The sequence below is a fragment of the Berghia stephanieae genome, chromosome 13 (genome assembly GCF_034508935.2).
Source record: "Berghia stephanieae isolate SIO BIC M18660-M18661 chromosome 13, UCSD_Bste_1.3, whole genome shotgun sequence".
Lineage (NCBI taxonomy): Eukaryota > Metazoa > Mollusca > Gastropoda > Nudibranchia > Aeolidiidae > Berghia > Berghia stephanieae.
Window position 1 is genome coordinate 18,568,108 of NC_088372.1, and position 27,500 is coordinate 18,595,607.

General features: G+C 36.8%; 1 protein-coding gene across 1 annotated transcript in view; it reads left to right on the plus strand.

Annotated features, from left to right (window-relative positions):
- Positions 1-27,500, plus strand: part of LOC144959110 (uncharacterized) — a 130,523-nt gene that overhangs the window by 12,055 nt on the left and 90,968 nt on the right. Inside the window, 1 exon segment of the mRNA XM_078891532.1 lies at positions 7,487-9,299. Within this exon segment, the coding sequence (XP_078747658.1) occupies positions 8,174-9,299 (1,126 nt within the window). The 5' untranslated portion in view covers positions 7,487-8,173.

The following is a 27,500-nucleotide window of genomic DNA, read 5'->3' on the forward strand; positions in this document are numbered from 1 at the left end:
CTAGTGTTATAATGAGGCAAATCCAACATGTATATTTGATAATGTTTCATTGCTATTGCGATAGTTGCTACGGTCTTATTGCAACCCGATACGGCGTTCCAAATGCATGCCTTCTCACTGCAGCAAGAAAGAGGCCACTCAGTCGTATATTTCGACAAAAAAACATTTTTTTTTTCATTTTGGCCAGAAAACTCAGATCCGTTGTAGTGACCTTAAAAATATTTCCAGAAAAATCTGGAGCCTGAGATAAAAAATAAAAAAAAAAAAAATCCCGAGGAAGTCTCAGGTTTGGGAGCTTAATGCAAATTTTTAGGGTAATTTTAATTAATTTATTTCCATAATAAAAAGTTTCCTGACCAAAATGAAAGTAATGATTTTTGTCAGATTACAGTGCAGGTGGCACAAAGCCTCGCAGCTGCAGGGGAGAGAATTTCAGAACACACAGCACAAGACGACCTCTGAAAAAAATAAAATAAAAAGACATATTTTTGCGTATATAATATTATAATAGGTATTGTTTGTGCATGTTTTTATTTGTCGTTGTTTGTTAGTCAGTCTATCATCTGTTTTATGACGAGGGCGAAATATTATCGTGAGATACTTTGCTTGCATTATTTTATGGGGGATAATAATAAGTGTGATATTGTTCTAATGGTTTCAGGCAGCCACCAATGTGTGGCATGTTGGCACGTCTTATTCGGTGGGATAAGGGAATTAACCCATGTTGTATTTCGAGTCTTTTGTTTGTTTGTGTGTATGTGTGATTATGTAGATTTGATTTGTGGCTTTACTTTGTTGATGCGGTTTTATAATAATAATATAAACAGTTTCAAATTTATTTGTGGAACGAACAATCTTTTAACAGGTGTATTTTTATTATTCACCCCGGGAATGGGAGCAGCAGCAGCAGCAGCATCAGTAATTTACATTTGTGTGGCTTTTCTGGTCTTGTGATATGCCTATACTAATAATATACTATAATAATATTATTATGTCACTCAAGAGGTTCATATCCCTTTGAATCCCCCCCCCCCCCCGCCCCCGTCCCCGCTCTGTATGCAGCGTCAAAAGTAATAAACAACGAGTATGAGAGCAGATAGCAGCTTTAAAAACAAACAAACAAACAAACAAACAAATAAAACAAATACCAAATACGTAACGTTTCAGGCTCAAAGCCTTTCTCCAGCCACCAACAAGAACAACTGCAACAACAACAACAACAACAACGACGACAACATCAACAACAACAACAAAATCCCACAAAAATCATAACCACATTACTTAAAAACCTGGTTTCATTCATACGGCAACCACCATTGAGAACAGACAATACGTTATTTTGCATTTTATTTTATTTGTTTTCCACGTTAATTTGTGTATTGTGCTGACGAATGGTTTTTACCCGAAACATCCATTGTCTGTTTTGTTCGCACACGAAGCCTCTCCATTTTCACTCTTTCGTTAGTATTTTCACGACCACCGGCTTCAGTCAGCCCCTACCGTTTTCTACTTAAATACCTGACAGACGGCAGAGCAGAGAAATATTACTTTTAGTTGAAGCACTTTTTAACAAGGGGTCTCCAGACTGTCGAAGTCTTGTTAAAAATAAAAGTTTACTGGTCAGAATGAGAGAGAGAGAGAGAGAGAGAGAGAGAGAGAGACAGAGAGAGAGAGAGAGAGAGAGAGAGACAGAGAGATATAGATAGATAGATAGATAGATAGATAGATAGATAGATAGATAGATAGATAGATAAGGAGATGACATGAATAGATAGATAGATAGATGAGTATGAGGAAGAGAGAAGAGAGAAGAGAGAGAGAGAGAGAGAGAGAGAGAGAGAGAGGAGAGAGGGAGGGGGGGGGGGGGGGGAGTGATGATCTAAAAGCTTAGCAGATGCTAAAAATCTCCTCCTCCAAAACCCGAAATATTGTGAGTTGCAGCAAGTAGATCATCCTAACCATTTTGTACGAGACGTCGACCCGGTGCAGCTCCAGGGTTCAGACTTAACAAGGCGTTCAGCAAATTATCTTTTTATTTAATAGGAATTTCTTTTTTATCCTACTGTTGCAGATTCATGATGAGTCGTCATAACAGCAGTGCTATTTCGCTTTAAATTCATTTTTTGGAATTAATATCATGTGGCTTTGTGCGTAGCCATCGTAAAGTTATAGTCTGACACGGACCAAAAATGACGTCCAAATGTCTTTGGCCACAAAATAAACAACTCGTGAGTTGCATTCAATAGTTCAACCAATGGGACCACTTGTTTCCTTGAGCTCTATAGATAGAATGCGCTTGGCCAAGGAGTTCAAACATTGCCATCCGGAAGTATAACGGACCAACACACAAACTCTGTGTAACCATGAACTTTTATAGTCTGGTTAATACAGTTTAGTGAAACAACTCACAAACGTGGATGGCAAAAACAATAACAAAGGCCTGAGCGACGTCATCTGCATACTATCTATTAACGACAACTCACTAGACGCTAAAAAAATGACGTTAAACTGCCAGTCCTAGAGGGTTCTCGTGTCAGGCTATAGATAGTATGCGCTTGGCTAAGGAGTTCACAACATTGCCATCCGGAAGTATAACGGACCAACACACAAAACAATGTGTAACCATAAACTTTTATAGTCTGGTTCATACAGTTTAGTGAGAAGTACTCATAAACGTGGATGGCAAAAACAATAACAAAGACCTGAGTGGCGCCATCTTCGTTCTATCTATATGTTAACGATGGCTTTGCTTTGTGTCTAAGTCTCGTCACACACGTCAACCGAAGTTTAGCGGGGTCAGTGGCCGGATCGGTGACAATATTCATGGAAAATTCTGGTCCCAACGTTGTTTCATTAGGTTAGATATTCTAACACACATTACCCCACTCCACTCAGGTGCGAATGGCTATGCGCATTGTTGGATATAAAAAAGACGCCTAATAGGCGACTGGTAACTGTATGAAAGAAATGGAAAGATATAATTATATTATCGGAGGGGCGGGGGATAAAAGATATATTGTTAAGCAAATTGAGCATAGTAAATAATTGGAAATGCGTTTATATTTATTTTTTTTTATTAAATTTTAATATAGCTCAGACACAGCACCGTTTTGAGACCTTGGGCTACATATAAATATATAAAAAGCCATTCACTTATTCAAGTACCTACTCTAATACTAGGCTACTACTACGATGAAGGTGATAATAATAGGACAACACAGGTTTACAAATTACGACCCGTTCCGGGCAATAAACCGACCAGGGCCTTACTACTTACTCCTTCCCACCTGTGAATGAATAGATTATTGTCACCTGTCTGAGAGCTGTGTTAGGAGATTAGAGACTAAAACCAGACCTGCCTGCGTCTTGAAATTGGGAAAAACTCGTAGTTTTCAGGGTTAAAGAAGACATAGTAGACATTAATAGGGCGGGGGTCCCGATAGCTCAGTTGGTAGAGCACTCGCTTCACACGTGAAGGGACCGAGATCTTTGCCGGGTGCAGTCGAGATTTTTTTTACCCCCCCCCCCCTGACCGTGATATATACTCGTATATATATATATATATATATATATATATATATATATATATATATATATATATATGACTTTGTGATTAGAATGAACGAAATTCGATCTCGACGTTAACGAGTTAATCTAGTGTCGTTAGTAGACGTGTCGATAGATATGCCGATATATAATATTATCTCCTGTCGTCCCTCCATTCCATTGGGGCCATCTACCACCTAGATCATTGGCCATTTCTGGTGGTACACACTGACAAAACACTTTTCCCCTCGTACTCATTTTAGCCCCCCCCCCCCCCCCCCAAAAAAAAAAAAAAAAAAAAAAAAACAAAAAAAAAAAAAACAAAACAAAACAAAAAAAAAAAAAAAACAAAAAAAACAAACAAACAAAAAAACCAAAAAAAAAACCCATAAAAAACAACAAACAAACAAACAAAAAAAACCCTCCAAAAAACGTTTGCTTTACAAAGCAAAACAAACAAACAAACAAAATGTAAAACAAAACAACAAAACAAAAAAACAACAAAAAAAAAAAAAAGAAAAAGAAAAAAAAAACACAAAAAAATATAGAAAACCAATAAATACAACACCAAAACACACACACACACACACACACACACACACACACACACAGAGTAAAAGAAACAGAAACCCCCTCCCCCCCCTCCAAAAAAAAACCCAGAAAAAAAAAACAAAACAAAAAAAAAAAAACCACACAAAACAATCAAACAAAAACAAAACAAAACAAACAAAAAATAAAAATAAATCAAAAACGTTTAATGATTGTACAGCTTATTCCTTAACAATACTTTTCCTCACATTATTTCATGACTAATACAAAAAGCAGCAAATGAGAAATTTCAAACATCACTTAAAGTAAAATTAAGCACGTTTTTTGTCTCTCCCCCCCCCCCCCCCCCCCTCTCTCTCTCTCTCTCTCTCTCTCTCTCTCTCTCTCTCTCTCTGTCAAATTACGAATAACAGTAACAATAAGTCGAAATGCCTGTTTTCTGGGACATACTTCGGAAGGGTTGAAAGATATTGTCTCAAAATGATGATGTTTATTGTGTTAAGTGGCGTATAAAAACGGTTGGGGCCTTTTTAAAAGAAATTGAGTACCACTTGAATTGTGTTTGTGTCTACTTGTGCCAATGTTCGGCCAAGTCCATACTAAGATCCTGTAGTTCTGTATTCGTTATGTGTACTTTTGAATTATACAATGTTACTACAATGTGCTACATTTAGTATTACTTCTTGTTTTCATTTATGTGAGAAAAAAATATATACTTGTGCATTTGAATTATTAGTGGAAGTGATTTCAGTTATGCAGAAATTCTACAGATTATGATCTCTATCTCAGTAGGAAATGATAAGGTTTTTTTATACAATCTTGTGATTGATTGATTGTCTCTTTTGAGATATGTAGAATTTGTGAGTTGTGTTTGAAATGCGTTTTCGTTGAATTCATTAGAAATATTACCCTTTCATATTTGTTCTAAAAAGATATGTAGTACACTGCGAGAAGTTTTATTATAGAAAACAATGATATTAACGATTTAAAGAGCAGAGGAGATAGAGATTAGAGCTAAAGAAAGGAAGAGTGTACAGAAAAAAAATAACATAAGATAGAAATAAAATAAAAGAACAAAAACAAAATGAAACAAAATATTCTTTTAACTCTCTCCTTACCAGCCATTTTCAGGATTTTCCCCAAAACTTCACACCCAACTAACATAATTTTTGTTTTTTTATCATTCAAGCACAACAGCAGTAAATAACCTCTTTAGTAAAACATGCTCTACAACACAATGTTCATTTTCTTTAAATTTTATGATGTACAAAATAAATTTGAATAAGAAAAATGTTGGTTGTATCGTAACGAATGTGACGATTTTCCTATAGTTGGTAAGGAGAGGGTTAAAGAAAGCAACGAACGAGATGACAACAGATTTACTAAAACAGACAAAAACAATGATCAAGCAAGAACAATATCAAATGATGAAGCAAGACAAAACGATACAAGGGCTTGAAATAAATACAAATTACAGAATCAGGAAAAGTTCAGGTCAACAAGTTCTCCTCTATGTTATTGGGGTGCCGTAAAAACATAGAGAGCATGATAATGTTCTGCAATTTTCTTTCAAATTGTTCATCCGGCGCTTTTCAGATTGTTCGTTCATCTTCTCAACTTTAAAAAAAAAAAAAAAAAAAAATAAAAACAAAAAACAAACATAAAAAAACGAGCCAGTATTGTGTCACGGATTGAAATAATAAAATTTATCAAAGTATCGACAGCAATGTTCAGGATTTAAAGATGAATTCAAATGTTTTCTCTGACAAACACTTTACAGATCAGATATATCGCGTCGTGTTGTAACAAAATAAACTATTTGCATTTTTGCCCAGAAAAAAAAGTTTTAGCAGAGATATGATCGATTGAGATAGCCATAACATATTTTATAAAAATATCAAACTGGAGAACTCAAAGAATCGTCAGATTTAAGATTGTTTGACATTCCAAAAAGGTTATCATAATTTTTCAATATGATATGAAATAACATCTTTCTGACTAAACTGAATAAATGTGATTTGTTGTTGTATTTAGGAGATGTCAGTAAACGTTGTCAGACTGTTGCAGTAGCCATTGCCTGAATTCTTTCGATGTTTGAATATACACTTGGGTTCTAGTGTTTGCTCTTTTGGAGGTTACGGACTATGGTTTGGAAGTTCTGATAAAATACTCCATTGGATATTCATTCAACCACATTATTTTCGTCACTGCAGTTTTTATTTTTACCTTGTTATTGACATAAGGGATCCAAACTCAAACCTTGCTATGTTTACCATCTTACATAAGTAACAGAAATGGCAGGTGGTTTAGTATTGATATTGTGAATTGTGATTTGTGAGACTGTGTTGCATGTGAATGATTCATAATGTGTAGGATGGCATGACAGGGGATGACAGTGTTTTTAATTCAGTATCTTGCAAGAGAGGTAATTTTTACTTCTTTCAACTCTACATTTTCGTCAGCCCGTGTCATTTCAGCTTATATAAAACAAGCGATACAATTTTCAATGAAGTTTTTTTAAAAAGAACGTGCTTTAATAAACAGAGCATTTTGAAATTGAAGAACATTCTTTTACTTTTGCATTTAATTGGTTGACCTGACATGGTTTGACGAGAATCGTATGTTGACTCAAGTGAAATACCTCTAAGAACAAAATTTACAGACACATTACGGAGTGTTGTTTTAATTAAGTACTTCAAAATTATAAGGATATATGTTATAATCGATATCTAATTGTGTGTGTTATTGCAAGTGAAAAATACATGGCGTAGGAGTATGAGTGTTTTATATGGGACAGGAGAGTTACGGATTATCGTGTAGTGTTAGTTCTCTAAAAAGAGAGAATGAAGTGAGTGTATTCCATTTGGTGTGTTACTGAAGTGCAGACTTAAGTGTGTTACAAGTATTGTGAAATAATTTAAGAAATATGACATATTCATATTAAGTAGCGTTTTGCGTGGTCTGTCGGGGTCCCGATAGCTCAGTTGGAAGAGCACTTGCTTTACACGCAAAAGGACCGAGATTGATTCTGGGTGAAGCCAGTATCTTTTTCTACCCCCCCCCACCCCTCCCCTCTCCTCTTGTCCATCCAGCACTGATTGGGTATTTATCTCAAAATGGTATCATGTCGGAAATATTAAGATGCTGAAAATTGAATTTATAGCCGGAAATTTCAGACTTGGGCGAGTTTTTTTGTTGTTACTTTATTGAGGAGAATGAATATAATAATTTAGAGAGCTAAATACCAATACATCTTAAATTTTTGATCATTTAACTAAAATTTAACTTTTTAACTTCTGGTTCACCCCGTCATAATACCGTTTTGAGACGGTGGGTCACATTTTTACCTCCCATGCTTGCAATAATTTGGTGTCTCATGTCTTGAATAAAGGTATCAGTGGCAAGCACCACACCCATTTCGATTTCGAACAGTTTACAAGATCAATATCAACACTCGGGCAGTCGGCTGTGATTGGTTTCTCAATAACACATTTATTTCAAAAAGCATTTGAAGTCGTAATATGCAACACATTTATTTACTAGAGGATGATGGATTATCGCTTTTGTTTCATTGGAAGACATTGAATTCCTCCAGAATATTAGTGAAGGAATATTTTGGTGCGTAAACCTTTTATTTCCAGCCATCTGAAAAAGAAGAATAAACTGATTTGATTTCTGTATCTGAATTCCGTGAGTGGTAGAATGTATTTGCTTAATTAAATAGCATTTTGATATGTTTCGCTTTATATAATATGCATAAGAGCAAGAGGATATTACAATTGAGCATCTGGAATAAGAAAATACGATTTGAAATAAGCACCTCTACTTTGAATACATCTTTCAAGAAAAAAAAAACCTTCTTGCGTCCAGTATGGAAGAAGTGTTATTTGCTTCTACTAATATAACTGAGTGACGCAACAAACTGGCTTAGATACATTTATTGATGTAAAAAATGTAACATGCCGTGTTTTGATTGAAATACAGTTAACAATTTATAGCAAAAGTTAATAATGTTCCTCTGAATATATTGCTGCTTCCGTCTTCGAAATTTGTCATGTAAGAATTGAACAAAAGAAAAATGGCATATCCTGGAGCTGTACACTCTTGCAGGCAAGAGCGATTTCAAAGAAGACCCAATGTGGAAAAGTTACGTTATGACAAGAAGATGAAAATATCATACTTGTTTTCAACGGAGACTCTACCCTTTGTAAGATGTTCTCAACTTTCACGGAGCTACCTATGTTCACCTTTTAAAAATTTAGACAGTCTATGTGCAGTTTGTAACACAAGAACTAGATATTTCAATGTCTACCTCATTGTCTTCAGTTTCTTTTTGGTACTTAGTCTTTCATCAGCGTCTGGATATGTTCCAGAGAGCAAAATTCCTAAATTGTCTCCGCCAAAATCATCATTATCATCATCTCGGTCGTCATCATCGTCATCATCATCGTCATCAATATCATCATCATCATTGTCTTCATCGTCATCGCCGCTATCGTCGTCACCATTTTCTAAGTCACAACCATCAGTGTCATCAGCATTCGCAACTGATGCGTCATCTCCGTCACATTCTGATGAAAACGCCTCCAGTAATAACGCTAAACACACCCAGAAACAACAAGACGAAACGTTCACCGCTCATAAACACAAATTCGACGACACAGTCGCCGAATGGAAACGTCGTGAATGCGTCTACCCTTCTCCGGAAACTTACGAACCCAAAGAAGTAACGCAGACGTTCAAGCTGATCACTCGATCCCAATTAATCCGCCTGACTCCAGCTCTTGAACCTTGTAGAAGCATCCAGAATAAAAAAGAACTCAGAGCTCCTTTGGATGTGTTCACTGACGATCTTTGCCAGACGCTCTTCTACATCTCTCTCCAATTCTGCCGTGAAGCGGACATTGATCCAGCCACAGCTGTTTTCGTCAATACTAAATTATATCCTATAAATCTGAAGGAGGCGGTGGATTACAGCCAGGCACACGTTTGCCATTACGTCACATTGCTCACGGGCGCCGTGCGTCCTTTGATTACGTTCATGAAGGACGCTGATGCGTGCTACAGGTTCTGCTCCCCTTCGGATTTCGGGACTCCGGGACTCAAACCTGCTTGTGAATTGCTGGTGTCGGCGCTGTGCCAATATTCGGACTCGTGTGAGAATCCAGAGGATCCATTGGGACCCCCTGTCGAATACAAGAAAGGTAAATTGATTATGTTTACAGTTATTATAATTTTATTGGTAATGATATAGTCGTATTTTCTTTCCGGCAAAGATTATGCCGGCAAAGCAGATTAATATTGTGTTTCAGCCTTTATTCTGGCGTCTCGACGTATAGTTCTGCTCCACAAAGGAATCTATGAGGAGTCAAGATTTTATTTGACACCTACTCCACCATTACTTTTCCACCCACCATCTATTGGGTGACTGTGTCCTTTAGGTATGGCCGAAAATACTTTGCGATAGATTAGTGTCCAACGGAAAAGGGAGCAAGCAATTCCTATTGAGGGATTAACGTTATAGCAATCGGGATGAACTCCGCCGGATATCTGGTCTTGTTGACGAATCGATGCCGGGTGGGTTGAATAAAGGGACAATGAGAAAGAAAACGATTTTTAAGTGCCCGTTTATTTGAGTGAGAGATGTAGAGGGAATAGTTATAGATATTATGGAGGTAGAGCGAAAAAGCAGAAAGAGGAGAGAGAGATTGAGATAATGGGGATGGGAACGTGTGTGTTTACGTGTGTGTGTGTGTGTGTGTATGTGAGAGAGAGAGAGAGAAAGAGAGAGAGAGAGAGAGAAAGAGAGAGAGAGAGAGAGAGACAGAGTGAGAAAGAGAGAGAGAGAGAGAGAGAGAGAGAAAGAGAGAGAGAAAGAGAGAGAGAGACAGAGAGAGAGAGAGAGAGAGAGAGAGAGACAGACAGAGTGAGAGAGAGAGAGGACATGATACAAATATCAGAAAAACCCTTCATAGTAACACATCTCAAACACTGAAGTGTTCTGTGCTGTGAAAAAAAAGACGTATTTAAAATGTTATCCAGAAAACTCGTCCCTCAAACCTGGGACTTCCGTGGAGTTCAAGGTTAGATAGTTTCGGGCAAGATGAGTGTCATTTTAAAAGATTGATATAATCTGAAGGACGAGATTTCTGGTCAAAACTTTAAAAATACTTTTTCTTTCAGAGTTCGGCAGTATTTTAATATCTCTCACTGAACAGATTAACCTAATTTGATGTTATGTAAATATATATACATACATATATATATATATATATATTTATGAGTGTTGGTGGGTACTTGTAGGTACGAAAGTGCTCGATAATGGTGGTTAGAGCTAATATATAAAATGGACAAATGGATTATGCCGACTGATGAGGTGGGAACACTGAAACGAATCGTCTTGGCAAGAATAATGTGAGTGAAAATTTACATTTATATATATATATATATATATATATATATATATATATATATATATATATATATATATATATATATATATTACATATACATATAATGTCCCAACCCTCTATTCAATATTATACTATAGGGGTTAAACTGACCCTAAACATTATGTGTTTAAGATTTGAATTATTCAATTTCATTAGACAGACAAAACGGGGTCGTGTAGGTTTAAACTTAGAAAGAATAACAATAAAAGGATCGAATCTGAGATCTCCTGACTACTAGTCAGACGCGCTGCCATTACACCAACGAAGCTACTCGTTAGTTGGGACAGCTTTCTGCCTTGTTATTCTTCACAAGATTACATTAATTTTTTGTCTTACACCTGCTGTGCCTGCTCTGTGCACTCTTGTCTTTTGTTTAACTCACTCAACCCTACAACCGACTATATCCGTAGTTTACCCGGGGTTACTTGTGCCCCATGCCTATTTATTACATTTTTCTGAGACTAATTATAGGCGTAGTATCAAAGCTAATGTTTTTAGTTTTTTGCATGTTAATGGTCGTTGAATAAAACTATCTTTGTACATGTTCATTTTAAATACATTTTCCCCATTTTGAAAAGTAGCAAAAATCTCTCGGATTGAGTGAGATAATAAAGAAATGGGGTTGGGGACAAAATTCTTCCGTACATCCCATGTTAATTTTTTGCTAACGACCACAGATTTACTGGCAAATCTAAAAAAAAATGATAAAATTATTTTTAGCTTTTACGAAAATAAATGAAGGCATATTCTATAATCCGTTGACTCAAATTATCCGTTAGGTCATAGTGATCGGCCCTTTGATGTTGTGAATCGCCATATCGCCTCCCTCCTGTTGCCAGGTTTATTTTCTCGCACCTACAGACTTTATTACCGGACCGATTTTTACCGTCAATAATTCAAAATATTCGTCCCGATCAATGTTTATTTCCAAAATACAGTTGTATAATCGTCAAAACAGCTGAGTGCATGTTCTGTATAGCCTGTATTTCCCCACAATATCACTGGTTGTTCTCCACTCGTATTTTCAAAATAAATATATTATGCAAATGGAGCGCTCTCTTATATGATCTTCATAACATCTTCGTCCAATTCGTCCTGTGTTTGTTATGACGTAGAGACAAGTTCAATTCGGATACGCATATACACGTCCTCTTGTAAAGTCCTTCAGAGCCATTCGGCCCATTGAGCCACGGAGTTTAACCCGGTTTCTATAGCGTGAAACGGACAATAGCAATTGCTTGCTATCCTTTGGATATGACGCTAACTCTCTGAATTCCAGTACGCTCTACAATACGACACGCGTGTGAACGAATGTATTGGTTAGCTCCCATGGATTTCGGCACGCTCGGTAGCTAACATGTTGTTTTGCTTACCCCGAGAGCGTTCTAGAATCCGGCGAGTACATTATAATTATGTCATCGGTCAGTTACGACTCACCTGTTAGTTGTGATACTGCACCCTTTAGCTTTTAAACCTTGGAAGATCGGTCAGAGGTATGACGTCACTCTCGAAAGCTCGAAGGGGAAAAAAAAAAAAAAAAACTAAATTGGCGCCTTCAGTATTAAGAAGGTCTCTTCTTGCTCTTTGATTTCTAATTAATTCGGTTTTCTTATTATTATATTGATTGATTTAGAGCAGGCGCCATGTTTTATTTGGCGCCTGTTTACGTCACCTTCATTAACAAAGGGCTAAGTGTCATGTAATCATGATGATACTATTTAGTATGTGTTTGAGAGATAGAGGAGCAAGAAATGGCGCATAAGAACATCTGAACTAATGTGTGAATGATTCGGTGCTTAACAAAGCAGAAAGGAAGGTCAATATTAGCATGAAAATTAGCATTCGACGTCTTTATAATTTCGTGCTGATGATAATGATTCTGCTTTTAATTGTAAATCTACTTTTTGTTTTTGTTTACTATCATGTTTTCTTCCTTTTTTTACTGGCTCTGAACTAACATAAATTATGATGTTTCTCGCACTCGGTGTATCTACTACCCATCAGGTCTGATAAACGAGCGCAATCATAGGCTTGTTTTAACATTGTTGTTATGGACGATATTATTAAGTATACGTTGGTTTGAGAGTATTTCCATTACAACCACCACGGGCCCATAACAATTCAGGTTATCATACCTGCATATAAGTACACGTCGTTTTAATCGGTCTGTTTGAAGTATAAAAGTTTTCTAGCTAGAATTGTAACAGTAGAAAAAATAAACAAACAGACAAAAAAAAAAAAAAGAAAAAAAAAAGACCAAAAACAAAAAAATAAAAACAACAACAAAAAAAAAAAAAAAAAAAAAACAACAACAAAACAAACAAACCCATAAACAGCTTGATTTTGTTGTGATGTGCTTTTCAGTAAAATGGATCAATGTGAACATGCATAGACAGCATAGTCCCCCGGAAGGCCGTGAACGTTGCAATTACTTGGGTAAACAAACGCCCAAAGTTAGAACAATACGGAACGTGTTTGCGCATGCGTTGATAATATTTTCTTTGCTTACAATGCTTACCTTTTTGTTTGTTTGCAAGTTTCTTGTTAAATGCCCATGATCTCTCTCTCTCTCTCTCTCTCTCTCTCTCTCTCTCTCTCTCTCTCTCTCTCTCCTCTCTCTCTCTCTCTGCGGGTGGTTGGATGGGAGCATCACCCTTGAATCATATACCTATGATGTTCGCATGGGTGTACGATCCGATAGTGATGTCGTTTCTTCTTCTCTTTACTAGCCTATCCTGCTTCTTTGGTTTGTGATTGTATTTTTGACAGGGGATATTTTTTTTCCTGTAAATCCTCTGCCTGTTTGTTCTTGGTTATTTATAATTTAGCTTATGATATCTTTAGTTATGATTTTGATTGACATTTGTACTATTTTTGTTGGATTGCTTGTTTTTTTGTTTCAGCGGTCTCTCATATAACCTCAATTGTGTTGGAAGAGACCTAAAGCAACAAACAAACAAAAAAAAATCTCTCTCTCTCTCTCTCTCTCTCTCCTCTCTATCTCTCTAACTCACACACACACACACACACTCACACACACACACACACACACACACATATACACTTTCTTCTCTTTTTCTCATTTCTCTTCATTCTTTCTCGCCCTTCTTCATTTTCTCTCTTCTTCTTCTTCTTCTTCTTCTTCTTCTTCTTCTTCTTCTTCTTCTTCTTCTTCTTCTTCTTCTTCTTCTTCTTCTTCTTCTTCTTCATTTTCTCTCTCTCTCTCTCTCTATCTCTCTCTCTCCCTCCCTATCTCTCTCTCTCTCTCCCTCCCTCTCTCTCTCTCTCTCTCTCTCTCTCTCTCTGAATGTGCGCTCGCGTGTTCCTAAGATCACTTGTTAAATTTTTGCGTGTCGCATACAACGGGTGTTTCTCGACTTCTGAGGAATGATCATACTATGACAAAGAAATGAATGGATCATTGGATAGTCAGAGAATGATTGAGTGTTTTGACCAGTACACCACTGATCCAAAGACCCATACTATTATAGTTTATCGCCCATTAAAAAACAAATGAATTATGCCATCAGATTCATTGAAGAAGAACATGCGTACTTGGTGATTCCTCGCCGTCGCATATTCAGAGTGTCGTGGTGCCCAACCGTAGCCATCGTTAACATAATATGTTATATTATAGATAGTATGCAGATGACGTCACTCAGGCCTTTGTTATTGTTTTTGCCATCCGCGTTTGTGAGTTGTTCTCACTAAACTGTATAAACAAGACTATAAAAGTTCATGGTTACACAGAGTTTGTGTGTTGGTCCGTTATACTTCCGGATGGCAATGTTGTGAACTCCTTGGCCAAGCGCATTCTATCTATAGTTTATCGCCCATTAAAAAACAAATGAATTATGCCATCAGATTCATTGAAGAAGAACATGCGTACTTAGTGATTCCTCGCCGTCGCATATTCAGAGTGTCGTGGTGCCCAACAGTTGCCATCGTTAACATAATATGTTATAGATAGTATGCGCTTGGCTAAGAAGCTCATAACATTGCCATCCGGAAGTATAACGGACCAACACACAAAACTGTGTGTATCCATGAACGTTTATAGTAGGGTTAATACAGTTCAGTGAGCATTACTCATAAACGCGGAGTCAAAAAACAATAACAAAGACCTGAGTGACGTCATCTGCATACTATCTATAGCCTGACATAAGAACCCTCTTGGACTGGCAGTTTGACGTCATTTTTTAGGTTTGTGTAGCGTCTAGTTAGTTGTCGTTAGTAGAGCTCGTGGAAACAAGTTATTTCATTGGTTGAACTATTGAACATAACTCACGATTTGTTTTCTTTTGCGGCAAAAGACTGGCATTTTGACGTCATTTTTTGGTCAGTATCAGGCCATAACTTTACGAAGGCAAATGCCTTTCAACTCATGTTATGAGATAAAGCTTTTTTAAAAAAATGTTTGTTGAATTGGTATCTTTTTGTGAATGTGAACGCGGAAAAAATAGAGTAATCGTACAAGCATCGCACGACTCACGACATAATATTGGGCCAAATCCTGATCTGCAGGCATGACTGATGACAGAGTAGGTGGGAGTTCCATAGGGAAGGTACAAATCTGCACATACTATTTTGAAGCCCATTGATTGCTCTGTATTCCGAATGCGACTCCTTTCTACTTGTGTTATTTTAACAAGTCACATACCAGTTTTTTTCTACCCCAAAAAATATTATTTTTGTCTCGTTTTCTTAAAGTCATTCATTGCAACGGTCGGGCGAATTAAATATTATTCTCAGCAAAATAACTGTTATTATCTCTATGTGTTTAGGTTTCCCCCGTGATTTGTTTACAACATGAAAGGTGAGGGAAATCTGAGTTTAGTTTGTCTATAGTTAGATGTACTTTTAAGTTAGATTGTCGACCCTAAAAAAATGCAGGCAGGACGGAAGTTATGTGTTTCTCTCTCTCTCTCTCTCTCTCTCTCTCTCTCTCTCTCTCTCTCTCTCTCTCTCTCTCTCTCTCTCTCTCTCTTTATTTCTTTCTCTGTGTGTGTCCTATTATTTCGTTCTTATTTCTTTTTCTTGCTGCGTCTGGCACCTTTCATGCACACTTGTTCAGATCCTAGATGAGGTATATTGGAGTATTTCGTGCGTTACTACTGCAGTCAACACTGATAAGAACCTGAATATATTAACCCCCTGAAAATGTTGTTTTTTGGGTTATTTTGGGTATTTGTTGTTTTTGTTTCTTTTTTTTTCTTTTTTTTTCTTTTTTTTTTCTTTTGTTGTTTTTTTTGGGGGGGGGGGGGGGGGGGGGGGAGGGGGTATTTTTGTTTATTTTTAAAGTAAGCTTGTCGTTTAAAAAAATAATTGTAGAATACTCCCTAGAAGTAATTCTCTCTGTATGTATCAGATAAAAATAGAGAAGGTCCCTAAGAGTACAATCTCTAGAAAATTCGATTCTAAAGAGAAGAATGACGTCGAATTCACACAAATATATCTAGAACAGAACACAATTCTCTAAAGAGTCATCTATGTCTGTGTCCCAGATGTTTTTGGGCAGATCTCGAGATTCCTCTATATACTTGTTTTATCTTTTATTACTGACACGAAATGAAAACAGACGGAATTGTCTTACTCTTACAAAATCACTTTTTAAAATATTTTTTCCCCAGAAAACCTTTAGTTCATCATTATCCTGTCCACACCCAGCAGTGAATGGTTTGCTGAGTCTGTTTGATTTGCCGGAAAGTACTTTGCGATAGACGACTAGCGACCTATCCGAAGGATAGCAAGCAATTGCTATTGTCCGTTTCACGCTATAGAAACCGGGATAAATTCCGGCTCCGTCTAATGGCTCTGAATGACAAAATTTTATCTTGAAAGATTAAGATGGCCCTGCCTTCAACTTGTCAAATGTCTTACACTCTGGCACTTATAAGAAGTCTCAGGGTTAAGTCTATTAATTGAGCAATTGGAGTCAATTTAACCTCTTATACAGTAAAGTTAATATTTACCCAACGTCTCAAAACGGTAGTATGTCTTCGGGATGAACCAGATGCTAAAAAGTCAAATTAAAACTAAACTGGTCAAAATGATGAATGACTGGTATTTAGCACCCTAAAATATGATATTCATCCTCATCAATAAAACAAATAAACTCAACGGAAGTCTGATATTTCTGGCCACAAATTCAATTTTCAGCAACTTAGTCATCCCGACTTAATACCGTTTTGAGACGAGGGGTCACATATTAAAAAAAAAAAAACTACAAATATTGAAGCAAGCGAAAGACGTTTTGTCAGCGGAAGACAGAGCACAGCTCGTGTCAGATAATCAGAACCAATGCAAAAACACTCCATCAGATAGCTGAAGGATAAGGCACACCTTTGTCGGATGTTCTTCTGTGGTTGGAGTTTATTTCTGGTGTAAAAAATTGCATTCTTCCCTTTATGTGCTGAGTGATAAACTGATATTGGGGGTTTTCCTGATCTGACATTGATAATAATATGCGACCCTTCGCCTTAAAACGGTATTAAGTCGGGTTGGTTAAGATGTTGAAAATTGCATTTATAGCCAGCAATATCAGACTTGTGTTGAGTTTATACTATTTATTGAGGAGAATGGATATCATATAATTTTAGGGTGCTAATGCCAACAATTTATATTTTTTATCTTTAAGCATATTGTTCGTTCCGACATAATACCGTTTTGAGAGGGTGGGTGACGTATGTGACTCGCAGTCTTTATACGGTATGATTTTAGAGTGAAGCCGATGACAGAAAGTAAATTAAATGTTAGAGTGATGAGAAATTTGAGATGTGGCATTCTTGAGCTTTTTAAATAAGGAGCGCAATATCCAATAAACGTGCTAAAAGCTCTTTACAATGGGGCTATATTAAGGGGGGTCCCTGGCCAACAGCAACACTTAACATAATATAGGACGAGACATATAATAGTACCATTTTTTAGGACATAGACAACTCTTTTAACGTTTTAACGGGCAGGTGTTCGTTTTACATCTGAGTACAGTAAGAGAATGTGAATATAGAGCCTTTTTCAAGGACTCAACTATGCACCGCTCAAACCGGGAATCGAACCATGGCCCTTCCGATACGATGGCGAGTGTCATAGCCAAAACAACAGCCGCACTTTATTAATATGTCTTTTCCCCTCTTAACTCTTTCCTTACCGATCATTTTCGGTATTTTCCCAAAAAGGCAATCTTACCCAGCAGAAAAATAGATTTTTAAAAAACTCAAACAAGCTCTCGGCAAACAACTTTATGTTCTTATTAATGAAACAAAATATCATTCTTCAAAGTTTGTGATGTACAAAATTAATCTGAATAAGAAAAATGTATATTGTTGTGTTGTAACAAATGTGATGATTTTGCGGCAGGTTGAAAGGAGAGAATTAAATATTCATTCTTTTTGGCTGTAAATTACCCCGGCATAATACCGAATTCAGGCGATGGTTCATATATTATGCATCTTGGGTCGGAGTTCTGCCACATCCATCTTTAATAGAGAATGAAGGACGTGGCTCGACTGCCTCGATAAAAGTACATGCATAGTTCCCTGAAGGGTAAACCTCTCACTTGTGGTCTTCTATCTACCAGGAATCCGGATATTGTAAAACGTATCATTTGTTTATCAGTGGCACGGCTAAATGACGCATTGCATACTCGATCTTTCTTCACCAAATTCACTCTATTCCGTCTCTTGTTGCCCCGCCCTCTCTCTCTCTCTCTCTCTCTCTCTCTCTCTCTCTCTCTCTCTCTCTCTCTCTCTCTCTCTCTCTCTCTCTCTCTCTCTCTCTCTCTCTCTCTCTCTCTTCTCTTCTTTTCATGGAAATACTTGGACAAAATGTTAAGAAAGGGGGAAAAAAGAACAGCCGTTATATTATTAATAATAATATAGTGGATTGATTTAGTAATGTATTAGACGAAATCACATGTCATATCCACTGATCTACAAACTATAAACGTTTACTAATTTTAGATGGAACGAAACTGACGTCGCTCTTTGTTGTCGCTTTTAGAAGACAACCATTGTAATGATTAGTTCTCACTAAATTATATCAATCAAACCATTAACGTTTGTTTTGTATGTTCGTACGTTATATCCGGCTGGCAGATATTGCGAGTATTTTAGATAAACGCATGGCATCAATAGGAAACTGAAGGGGGAAAAAAGAAGCAAACAAACGGCTTGGAAAAACAAAATCAAAGGACAACATTAAAAAAAAAATAAAAAATAAGATTAAGTAGACGGGATCGGGAAGGTCAAAGAATGACATTTTAAAAGCAGTTGTAGCAATAAAGGGGGCGGAACCGGAAATAGGTTATGGTTCTTGTGCTGCTGACGTCAGCAGCTTCTAAGTAGTCTGATTTCTTTGACAATACGCAGCCTAGAGCATAAACAACAATAATACAAACACAAATCAACTCAACCGCCCCCCCCCCCAAAATAAATTAGGCGTTGAACGCTCTCCTTACCAGCCATTTTCAGGATTTTCCCCAAATTTCCACACCCAACTAACACAAAATATATATTTGTTACCGCTCAAACACAATAGCAATAAAGTTCTTGCGATACATAATTTCTTTAGCAAAACATGCTCTTACAACATACTGTTCATTTTCTTTAAATTTTATGAAGTGCAAAAGAAATTTATATAAGAACAATGTTATTGTATCGTAACGAATGTGACGATTTTCCTATAGGTAGAATGCGCTTGGCCAAGGAGTTCACAACATTGCCATCCGGAAGTATAACGGACCAACACACAAACTCTGTGTAACCGTGAACTTTTATAGTCTGGTTAATACCGTTTAGTGAGAACAACTCACAAACGCGGATGGCAAAAACAATAACAAAGGCCTGAGTGACGTCATCTTCGAACTATCTATAGCTGGTAAGGACAGGGTTTAACCTGTGCTGGTAGTAAAATGTCTGTAGACGTCTATTATAAATTGTAATTGCAACTTCCTCTTTTTATTTTGTTGATTTATAGTACAATGTTAAATTAAACGTAAATTTGATTTTTGTCTATTTTGTTTTGTTTTGAGATTTATATAATTTAACGATGACAAGAAGAAAATTGACATTGCCGACGTGTACATAAATGTAGGTCTGACATCCGAACCCACTTATTGGCCTAGTTTAACATAGTTGTAATGTACAATATTTTGCGTCATTTAAACAAAAATTCCATTACGACAATGAGCCCATACGATATTGGGTTATCAGACCTGCAAATAAGTGCACGTCGGACATTGCATACTACAATATATGTGGCCAATCACTTACACACAGTATTATTGTGCGGCTTTGTGATCTTGCCGTATGACACTCGCCTTCGCGCCGGAAGGTCCAGGGTACAGGTCACTTTACGTACTTCATACTAAGTGTTGCTGTCGACTAAGGACTCCTTGTATAGCGATTTGAGCAGGTTTAGTGGATATTGTTTCATATAAAAGCTCAATTTCTTTATTTTGCTGGAGTGAATTGTATGCTTAAAAATGAATTTTGTGGCTAAATGTTAATACTTGTACCAAAATAGATAACCCTGTTGAGCAGATTGTATGCTATCATAATATGAACTTCTACTAAAAGCTCAATTTATTTATTATGTTGGGGTGAATCGTATTCTTAAAAATGAATTTTGTGCCTAAATGTTAATACTTGTACCAAAATAGATACCCCATTTGAGCAGATTGCATGTTATCATAATATGAACTTCTAACCATTTCCGTTAAAATATTGAAATTTCTTCCTCTTTCTCATTTCGACATAGTTGATAACAGATTAACAGTGTGCGTCACATAATATTATATTAAATTATGAGAGGTTTTCATAAAACTCGTCATGTGACAATTTCAAACGGGCGTTGCAACAGCAGCATCAGCAACAGCAGCATCATAAATATCCTAAAGGTTACACTCCCCATATCATATTTCACGGAGACAGTCACTGACACTTATTGGAGCTTTCACGTTCACAGGAAAAAGAGTGACATCATCTTACCCAGAGCTGCCTTGCCTTCTTGAAATGTCTAAAATTCGAAGTTTCCAAGGCAAAAAAGAAAAAAAGAAAAAAAAAAAGTCCCAATTAAAAGCGTTACAAATGAATAATTTGCCTTTAACATGATCAAAAAATACTCCAAAGTCCTCAATACAGTTTCTATGCAACCAAATTATCATTCTCAACTAGATTTATTTAATCAAACACGTCTATGCAGTTCTCTAGCTGGAGCCAAAAATTATTAAGTCCAAATAAATCGCTTTACAGATGAATTATTTGCCTTCAACCTGATCAAAAAATACGCCACAAAGTCCTCAATACAGTTTCTAAGCAACCAACGTCCATTCTCAACAGTATTTATTTAATCAAAGACGTCTATGCAGTTCTCTAGCTGGAGCTAAAAATTCGTAAATCTACGACTTTTTCGTCGTACGAGGCAGGTCTGCTGCTTAACTAAGGTTGGGATTGGGATCGTCTAACCAAGGAACAGGCCAGCAGCCGTCATTAGTGAAATGTTGAAGGTTATGTCAATCGTACGTACAGTCATAGTATCGACCCGGTTACCCGGTTTCCTGTTTTCGTAACCTATCTCATAGCAGGGATTGATCGCAGCGATGACATAGCTACAGTAAAATTACATTATATCGCCGCCGTAAAGAAAAAAAAAAAAAAGCAAACCTTTATTTAAAATCACAGACTCTGCCGTAGAATCCTCAGGGAGGATAATAATATGCGTTACTGCAGAGGAATTGTTAAAATCATAGACATGCTCTTTTTCATCTTCAGGGAATTAAAAAAAATTCTAATTTCAATAAAATCTCTGTTCTTGGTTTTATACATTTTCTTGAGTGGTGTATATAATTTAATAAAGATTTGAAATTTGAAATGCACCAAACATTGTAGTCCTCATTGTCACCCCCCCCCCCCCCCTTCAAGGACTGACCTTGGTCTGAATTGGTGGTTTGATTCTTTTATTTTTAACCCTCTCCTTACAAACTACAGGAAAATAGTCACATTCATTACGATACAACCAACATTTTTCTTATTCAAATTTCTTTTGTACATCATAAAATTTAAAGAAATGAACAGTGTGTTGTATGTAGAGCATGTTTTGCTAAAGAAATGATGTACCTATCGCAAGAACTTACTGCTATTGTGTTTGAGTGATAAAAAATATATTGATGTTGTATTTGTTGGATGTGAAGTTTTGGGGAAATCCCGAAAATGGCTGATAAGGAAAGAAGAGAGTTAACTGAGAATTACTTTGGTAAATATATTGTACAGCCCCTTTTGGTAAAAACCCTATCTTGACGTCTAGACGAAGCTCCAGTTTTGTTTATACAGATAAGCATCTCTGCATCGCAGATGGTAAACTAGTGAACTAAAGCAGAGCAGCCGGAAGTAGATAAACGTGAGAGTAGGGGCCATAGATCGTAACGATCTCATTTCACTAGTCACTGGTGACTACACCCCCTTTTATTTATATTACTTGTTGTAGTCTGCACAATAACACCAACACAAATAGTTCAAAATGAGGTTTGAAAGCTAAGTGATATAGTTAGTTCTGCTGAAAATGTCATGCGCTATATTTGATATCGCTTATATAAATTTGTCTACGCACAGCAACCCCATTGATACGTCATTCGTTACGGCTTTTTGATAAGAATGCATCTCGCCATTCTACGAACAAATGGAAATAATTTGATAAAAAAAAATTCAGAAGTCTTATGAAATTTCAGGTGTGAGCCCATAGCTGTACCTACAATTGTATAGTTGCAAAAAATTGTTCTATACAGCTAATAAGTATTGTTATAAAAGTCTACAAGGTTGAAAGGGTATAATACATTTATAATTTATATAAAAATTATTACTCACCTTTAACAAAATACTTGGGAGAGCCGCGTTTCCCTATGGTATGAATAAATGGAATTTTATTTGATTATTATAAATTTATATTTATTTTATTTAGTTATAAGTGTATCAAATAAAATTTTTAGAACATCATAAACTGGAGGGCCATTCGATCCGGTAGATAGCGTTGCCATCGTTAAGTTCTTGCCTGACACTGAAAAAAGACTGGCATGTTAACGTCATTATTTGGTTTTTGCACCGCCTAGTGAGTTGTCGTTAGTAGAGCTCATGGAAACAAGTTATTTCATTGGTTGAACTGTTGAATACAACTCACGATTTGTTTTCTTTTGTGGTCAAAGACTGGCATTTTGACGTCATTTTTTGGTCAGTGTCAAGCTATAACTTAACGATGGCTACGCAGGTAGCCGGAGCCATAGACGAAATAGAGACGGCAATGGCTGAATCCCGTGGAATTTCTCTATAATGGTTCTGTGGCTTCGTGAACATATTTTGCAGATCTGATAACCAAACGCAATTACGGCCTTGCTTAATATTGTTGAAGTGGGCTATATGTTGTGTTGGTTTGAGAGCATTTCCATTACAACGAACAGGCCATTAACAATTTGGGTTATCGGACCTTTATGTTGGTTTACGGTTTCTGGGACATGTGTGGAGAAGAGACGGAATAGAAAAGTTGGTAACATCTGGTATGATCGAAGGAAAGAGAGCTAGAGGAAGACGAAGAATGACTTATTTAAATAACCTAAGAATGGTCAGTGTGATTTTAAACGCAACACAGATTTCATGCGCACCGCAGAGGATCCTGATTCATGGAGACAGTTGACCGGCAACGTGCTCAAGAGCACAAGCCATGACGGATGATGGATGTTGGTTTGAGGGTTTGCTTACCTAGAAGTTTGATCCCGATTGATGAGATACCCACGCCATAAAATTGCTCTTTAACAGTTGTAATAAATAGAGAGAAAAAAACAAAACAAGCAAACTTCTTCTTTTCTTATCTGTTCAAAATTTTGAGATATTTTGTATCAAAAGAGATTTGTATTAATGAAGGTTGATTGTAACTTGGGGATAATATAGGGATGACTTGTAAGGTGTATAATATGGGATGCGATGTCTGGATTTCCTTTTGTTAAATCAAATTTTCCTTTTTAAAAAAAATATTATCCATTTAGATCTATTTATAGCAACACCACCACCCCCAACATAACAACAACAACAACAACAACAACAACAACAACCACCACCACCACAGCCATCGCCGCCTCCACTACTAACACCACCACCACCACCACCAACAACAACAACAACAACAATAATACAACCCCCCCCCCCCCCCCCCCCCCCCACCCCCCAAACCGAAAAAGAAAAAAAAAAACATGTTTAATGTAAAAAGAAAAAAAGACAAAAACAAAAACGACACAAAACATATATCATTTAAGCTTTTTTAAAAAGGCAAGTGTCGTTCTACCACCTACAATTGTACAACAAATGTACCGACACCTCAATACACCTTGCTTACATCGGTATAACTTATAACATAATATCTATGTATCATTTAAGTAAACGAACGCCAGGCTTAAATAAACTGGATTCGTTTTAAATGAAATCAATACGTTTAACAGCTTGGATTCAAAACGAAATGAAGAACTCTCTAAAATACACGGCAAGAAAGGATAGAACTAAACATAGAAATAGGAAGTCTTTGATGAAATGAAATATCGTTGGAACTGAAGTAATCCTTCATAGCTTTAAGGCATGCATAATGTTATAATATGTTTAATTCGATGTTTCTTTTTTGTTTGTTTGTTTTGTTTGTTTGTCTGTTTATTTGATTTTTCTTCGAGACATGCCCTTGTATTTGGATGGGGGGTCCCACTAGCTCAGTTGGTAGAGCACTCGCTTCACACGCAAAGGGACCGAGATCGATCCAGGGTGCAGTCGAAATTTTTTCTGACCCCACTGCCCACCCAGCAGTTATGTGTGGCTATGTGGTCTAGTGGTATGACACTCGCTTTCGGATCGGAAGGTCCTGGGTTCGAGTCTCGGGCTCCGCGCATAGTTGAGTCCTTGGAAAAGGCTCTTTACTCACATTCTCTCACCGTACTCAGGTGTAAAATGAGTACCTGGCCGTTAACAGCGTTGCCTTTGTCCGAAAAATTGTAATATCGCCTATAGGCGCGTGCTACATGTTAAATGTTGCTGTTGACCAGGAACCCCTTGTAAAGCGCTTTGAGCACATTTAGTGGATATTGCGCTATATAAAGCTCAATTTTGTTGTTGCTGGGTAGCTGCTCATCCCACGTCGCCTCATATTATTAACACCATGGTAGGTAAAAAGGCACTTATTTTTCATGAACATCCACTCAGCTCAGAATTAAAGATATGTCTCAGGATTGATTTATATTGAAATTGAGTACAAAAGTGACTACCCATACCAAGCACCCGACGTCCTCTGCTGTTTTTTTTTTTTTTCGAGCTTGGTATGGGGTAGGTCTAGTATTTGTCCGTGCCTGATGTATTTATCCGGAAGACGGCAGAGGACGGCAGTACTGGGTCGTCGGAGTCAGTCTCCGGTGTGGGTTAGCCCTAACAGTGCGAGTTTATGCTCTTTCTTGGGCCAAAGTTGGTCCCATTCCTGGATTTGGATTGGTCATAGGGCGAGCAAACCCACCGTATGGAATAGACATATACTCCCACTAAATCCGATTACATTTGTCTGATGTGAAATCTGATTTTTGTCTTTAAGACAGTTTTATTCACACATTAATTGTTACAGTGAATGACAAAATCAGTCGGATGGTGAAAAGGTTTGAACTGAGATTTTGTCAAGTTGAGTTTGAAGGTCAATTATCAAAATCAAAAAATGAGTTCATGTCATAAATGATTAAATCAACCCTTTTTGTATATCTTCGGGAAATATCAAACTTAATTTCACTACTAAACATTTTTATTGCTAGAGAGTCAAGATGAAAAAACTATGAAATTTGAGAGAAGTTGCTGGATACCTTTCCCATACATCTGAACATAACTTCATGAAGAATCACCCGATTTACGTCAAATAAAGATTAGAATGCTCTGGGGAACATATTCTTTCAGAAAATGCAAAACAATGCAAATCCAAAATATTCACATTCCGACTGGTTATTATGTCATGCACTGACACATTTGTGACCTCTCGTTTCAAAACGGTATTAAGTCGGGATGATTAATATGCTTCAGATGGAATTTGTATCCAGAAATATCATTCTTAAGTTGAGTTGAGTTATATGCTTTATAGAGGAGAAGGAGTATCATATTTTACTGTGGTAAATACCAACGTTTCATATTTTTGACCAGTTTAACTATAATTTGACTTTTTAATATCTGGTCCGTTCCGACATAATACCGTTTTGAGACGAAGGGTCACATTTAAGAAATAAAAATTATGACTTAGGAACAACGCTGCCATTCTCTATGCTTGCAACTTGCTCTCGCCAATTCATTCATGGACCCCTTGGTTGACAGTTCCCACATAAATATAATACACTCACTTCCTGGTTTACAGAACATAATATTCCCACAAACTACACGACTAGCACCACTCACAGCCTTGTTTATAAACACCATTCATTGTTTCAGACATTAACAAAAGCCACGTTGTATACACCCGCCATCCATACACTAATTAATCGATCCCACTCCACATTGACTCGCATACGTAGATATAGATAGTTCGATGATGACGTCACTCAGGTCTTTGTTATTGTTTTTTGCCATCCGCGTTTATGAGTAATGCTCACTGAACTGTATTAACCCGACTATAAACGTTCATGGATACACACTGTGTTGTGTGTTGGTCCGTTATACTTCCGGATGGCAATGTTATGAGCTTCTTAGCCAAGCGCATACTATCTATAGATAGTATGCGCTTGGCTAAGAAGCTCATAACATTGCCATCCGGAAGTATAACGGACCAACACACAAAACTGTGTGTATCCATGAACGTTTATAGTCAGGTTAATACAGTTAGCATTACTCATAAACGCGGATGGCAAAAAGCAATGACAAAGACCTGGGTGACGTCAACTAAGAACTATCTTTTTCCTATGTGTTGACTGGCGCACGAAACCAATCAATGGCAAGTACATTGGGTTGATATTATTTCATGAAAGCAACTCACTACGGTCAGAACTGTCAATAGGCTTCAACAGTCTTGACGTCACTTCCCTCATAATGACGCATAGTAACTTAGTAACTGGTTCTAAACTATCGGAACAATGGCGGACGCCCTTATGAAATATTTCTCCGACGAGCATAAAAGTGTATCCAGAGGAGAAAAACATTATAAATCTGATCATATTTTGACTTTTACACATTCTGATCACATGACATACGAACAAGTTATAGTTATAGCCAGCATGAAGAACAAAATGTACCGATTTTCTTTGTTAAGAACCAAGCTGCTCGTTGCTAGGTTGACGTGATATTCAGACTATTGAATCAGACTATTGAATCCTATTCTGAAAGTATAGGCGAAACAAAGTTGACGTCACTCAGCTCTTTGTTTGTTTTGTTTTTTAAAGACATCCATTTTAACGATTAGTTCTCACTAGATTATTCTATCAATCAGATTTTAAACGTTTAAGGTTACACATAGTTGTGTGTGTTGGATGTTATGCGTTGTTTATTAACTAAACGCAAAGGATTAGATCATGTGTGTTGACTAGAGCACTAAACCAATCCATATTAAAATACGCTGAGTTGTTGTATTTCATGAAAATAACTCACTATGATAGGAAGTGTCAATTCTGAAAGCACATTTATTGGAGAGAATGGGATCATGACGCGATTGTCACTTTGGATGTTTTAATGCCAATCTTTAAAAAACCTGATATTTTGAATTCATATGTTGTCGAAAAAAAAAATCATTTGGCATGTTATATAAGTAAACGTTTTGATTTAATGCGATCTCAAATTATTGTGTTCCAAGTTTATGGATAAAATTTAGGAACATGCATGTTATTATTGGTATTTTTATATAATATGTACAATTAAATCATCAAAGAAAGGTGAAAAAAAAAAGAGAAAAGAAAAACGGATTTTATTTTCTCCTTTTCAA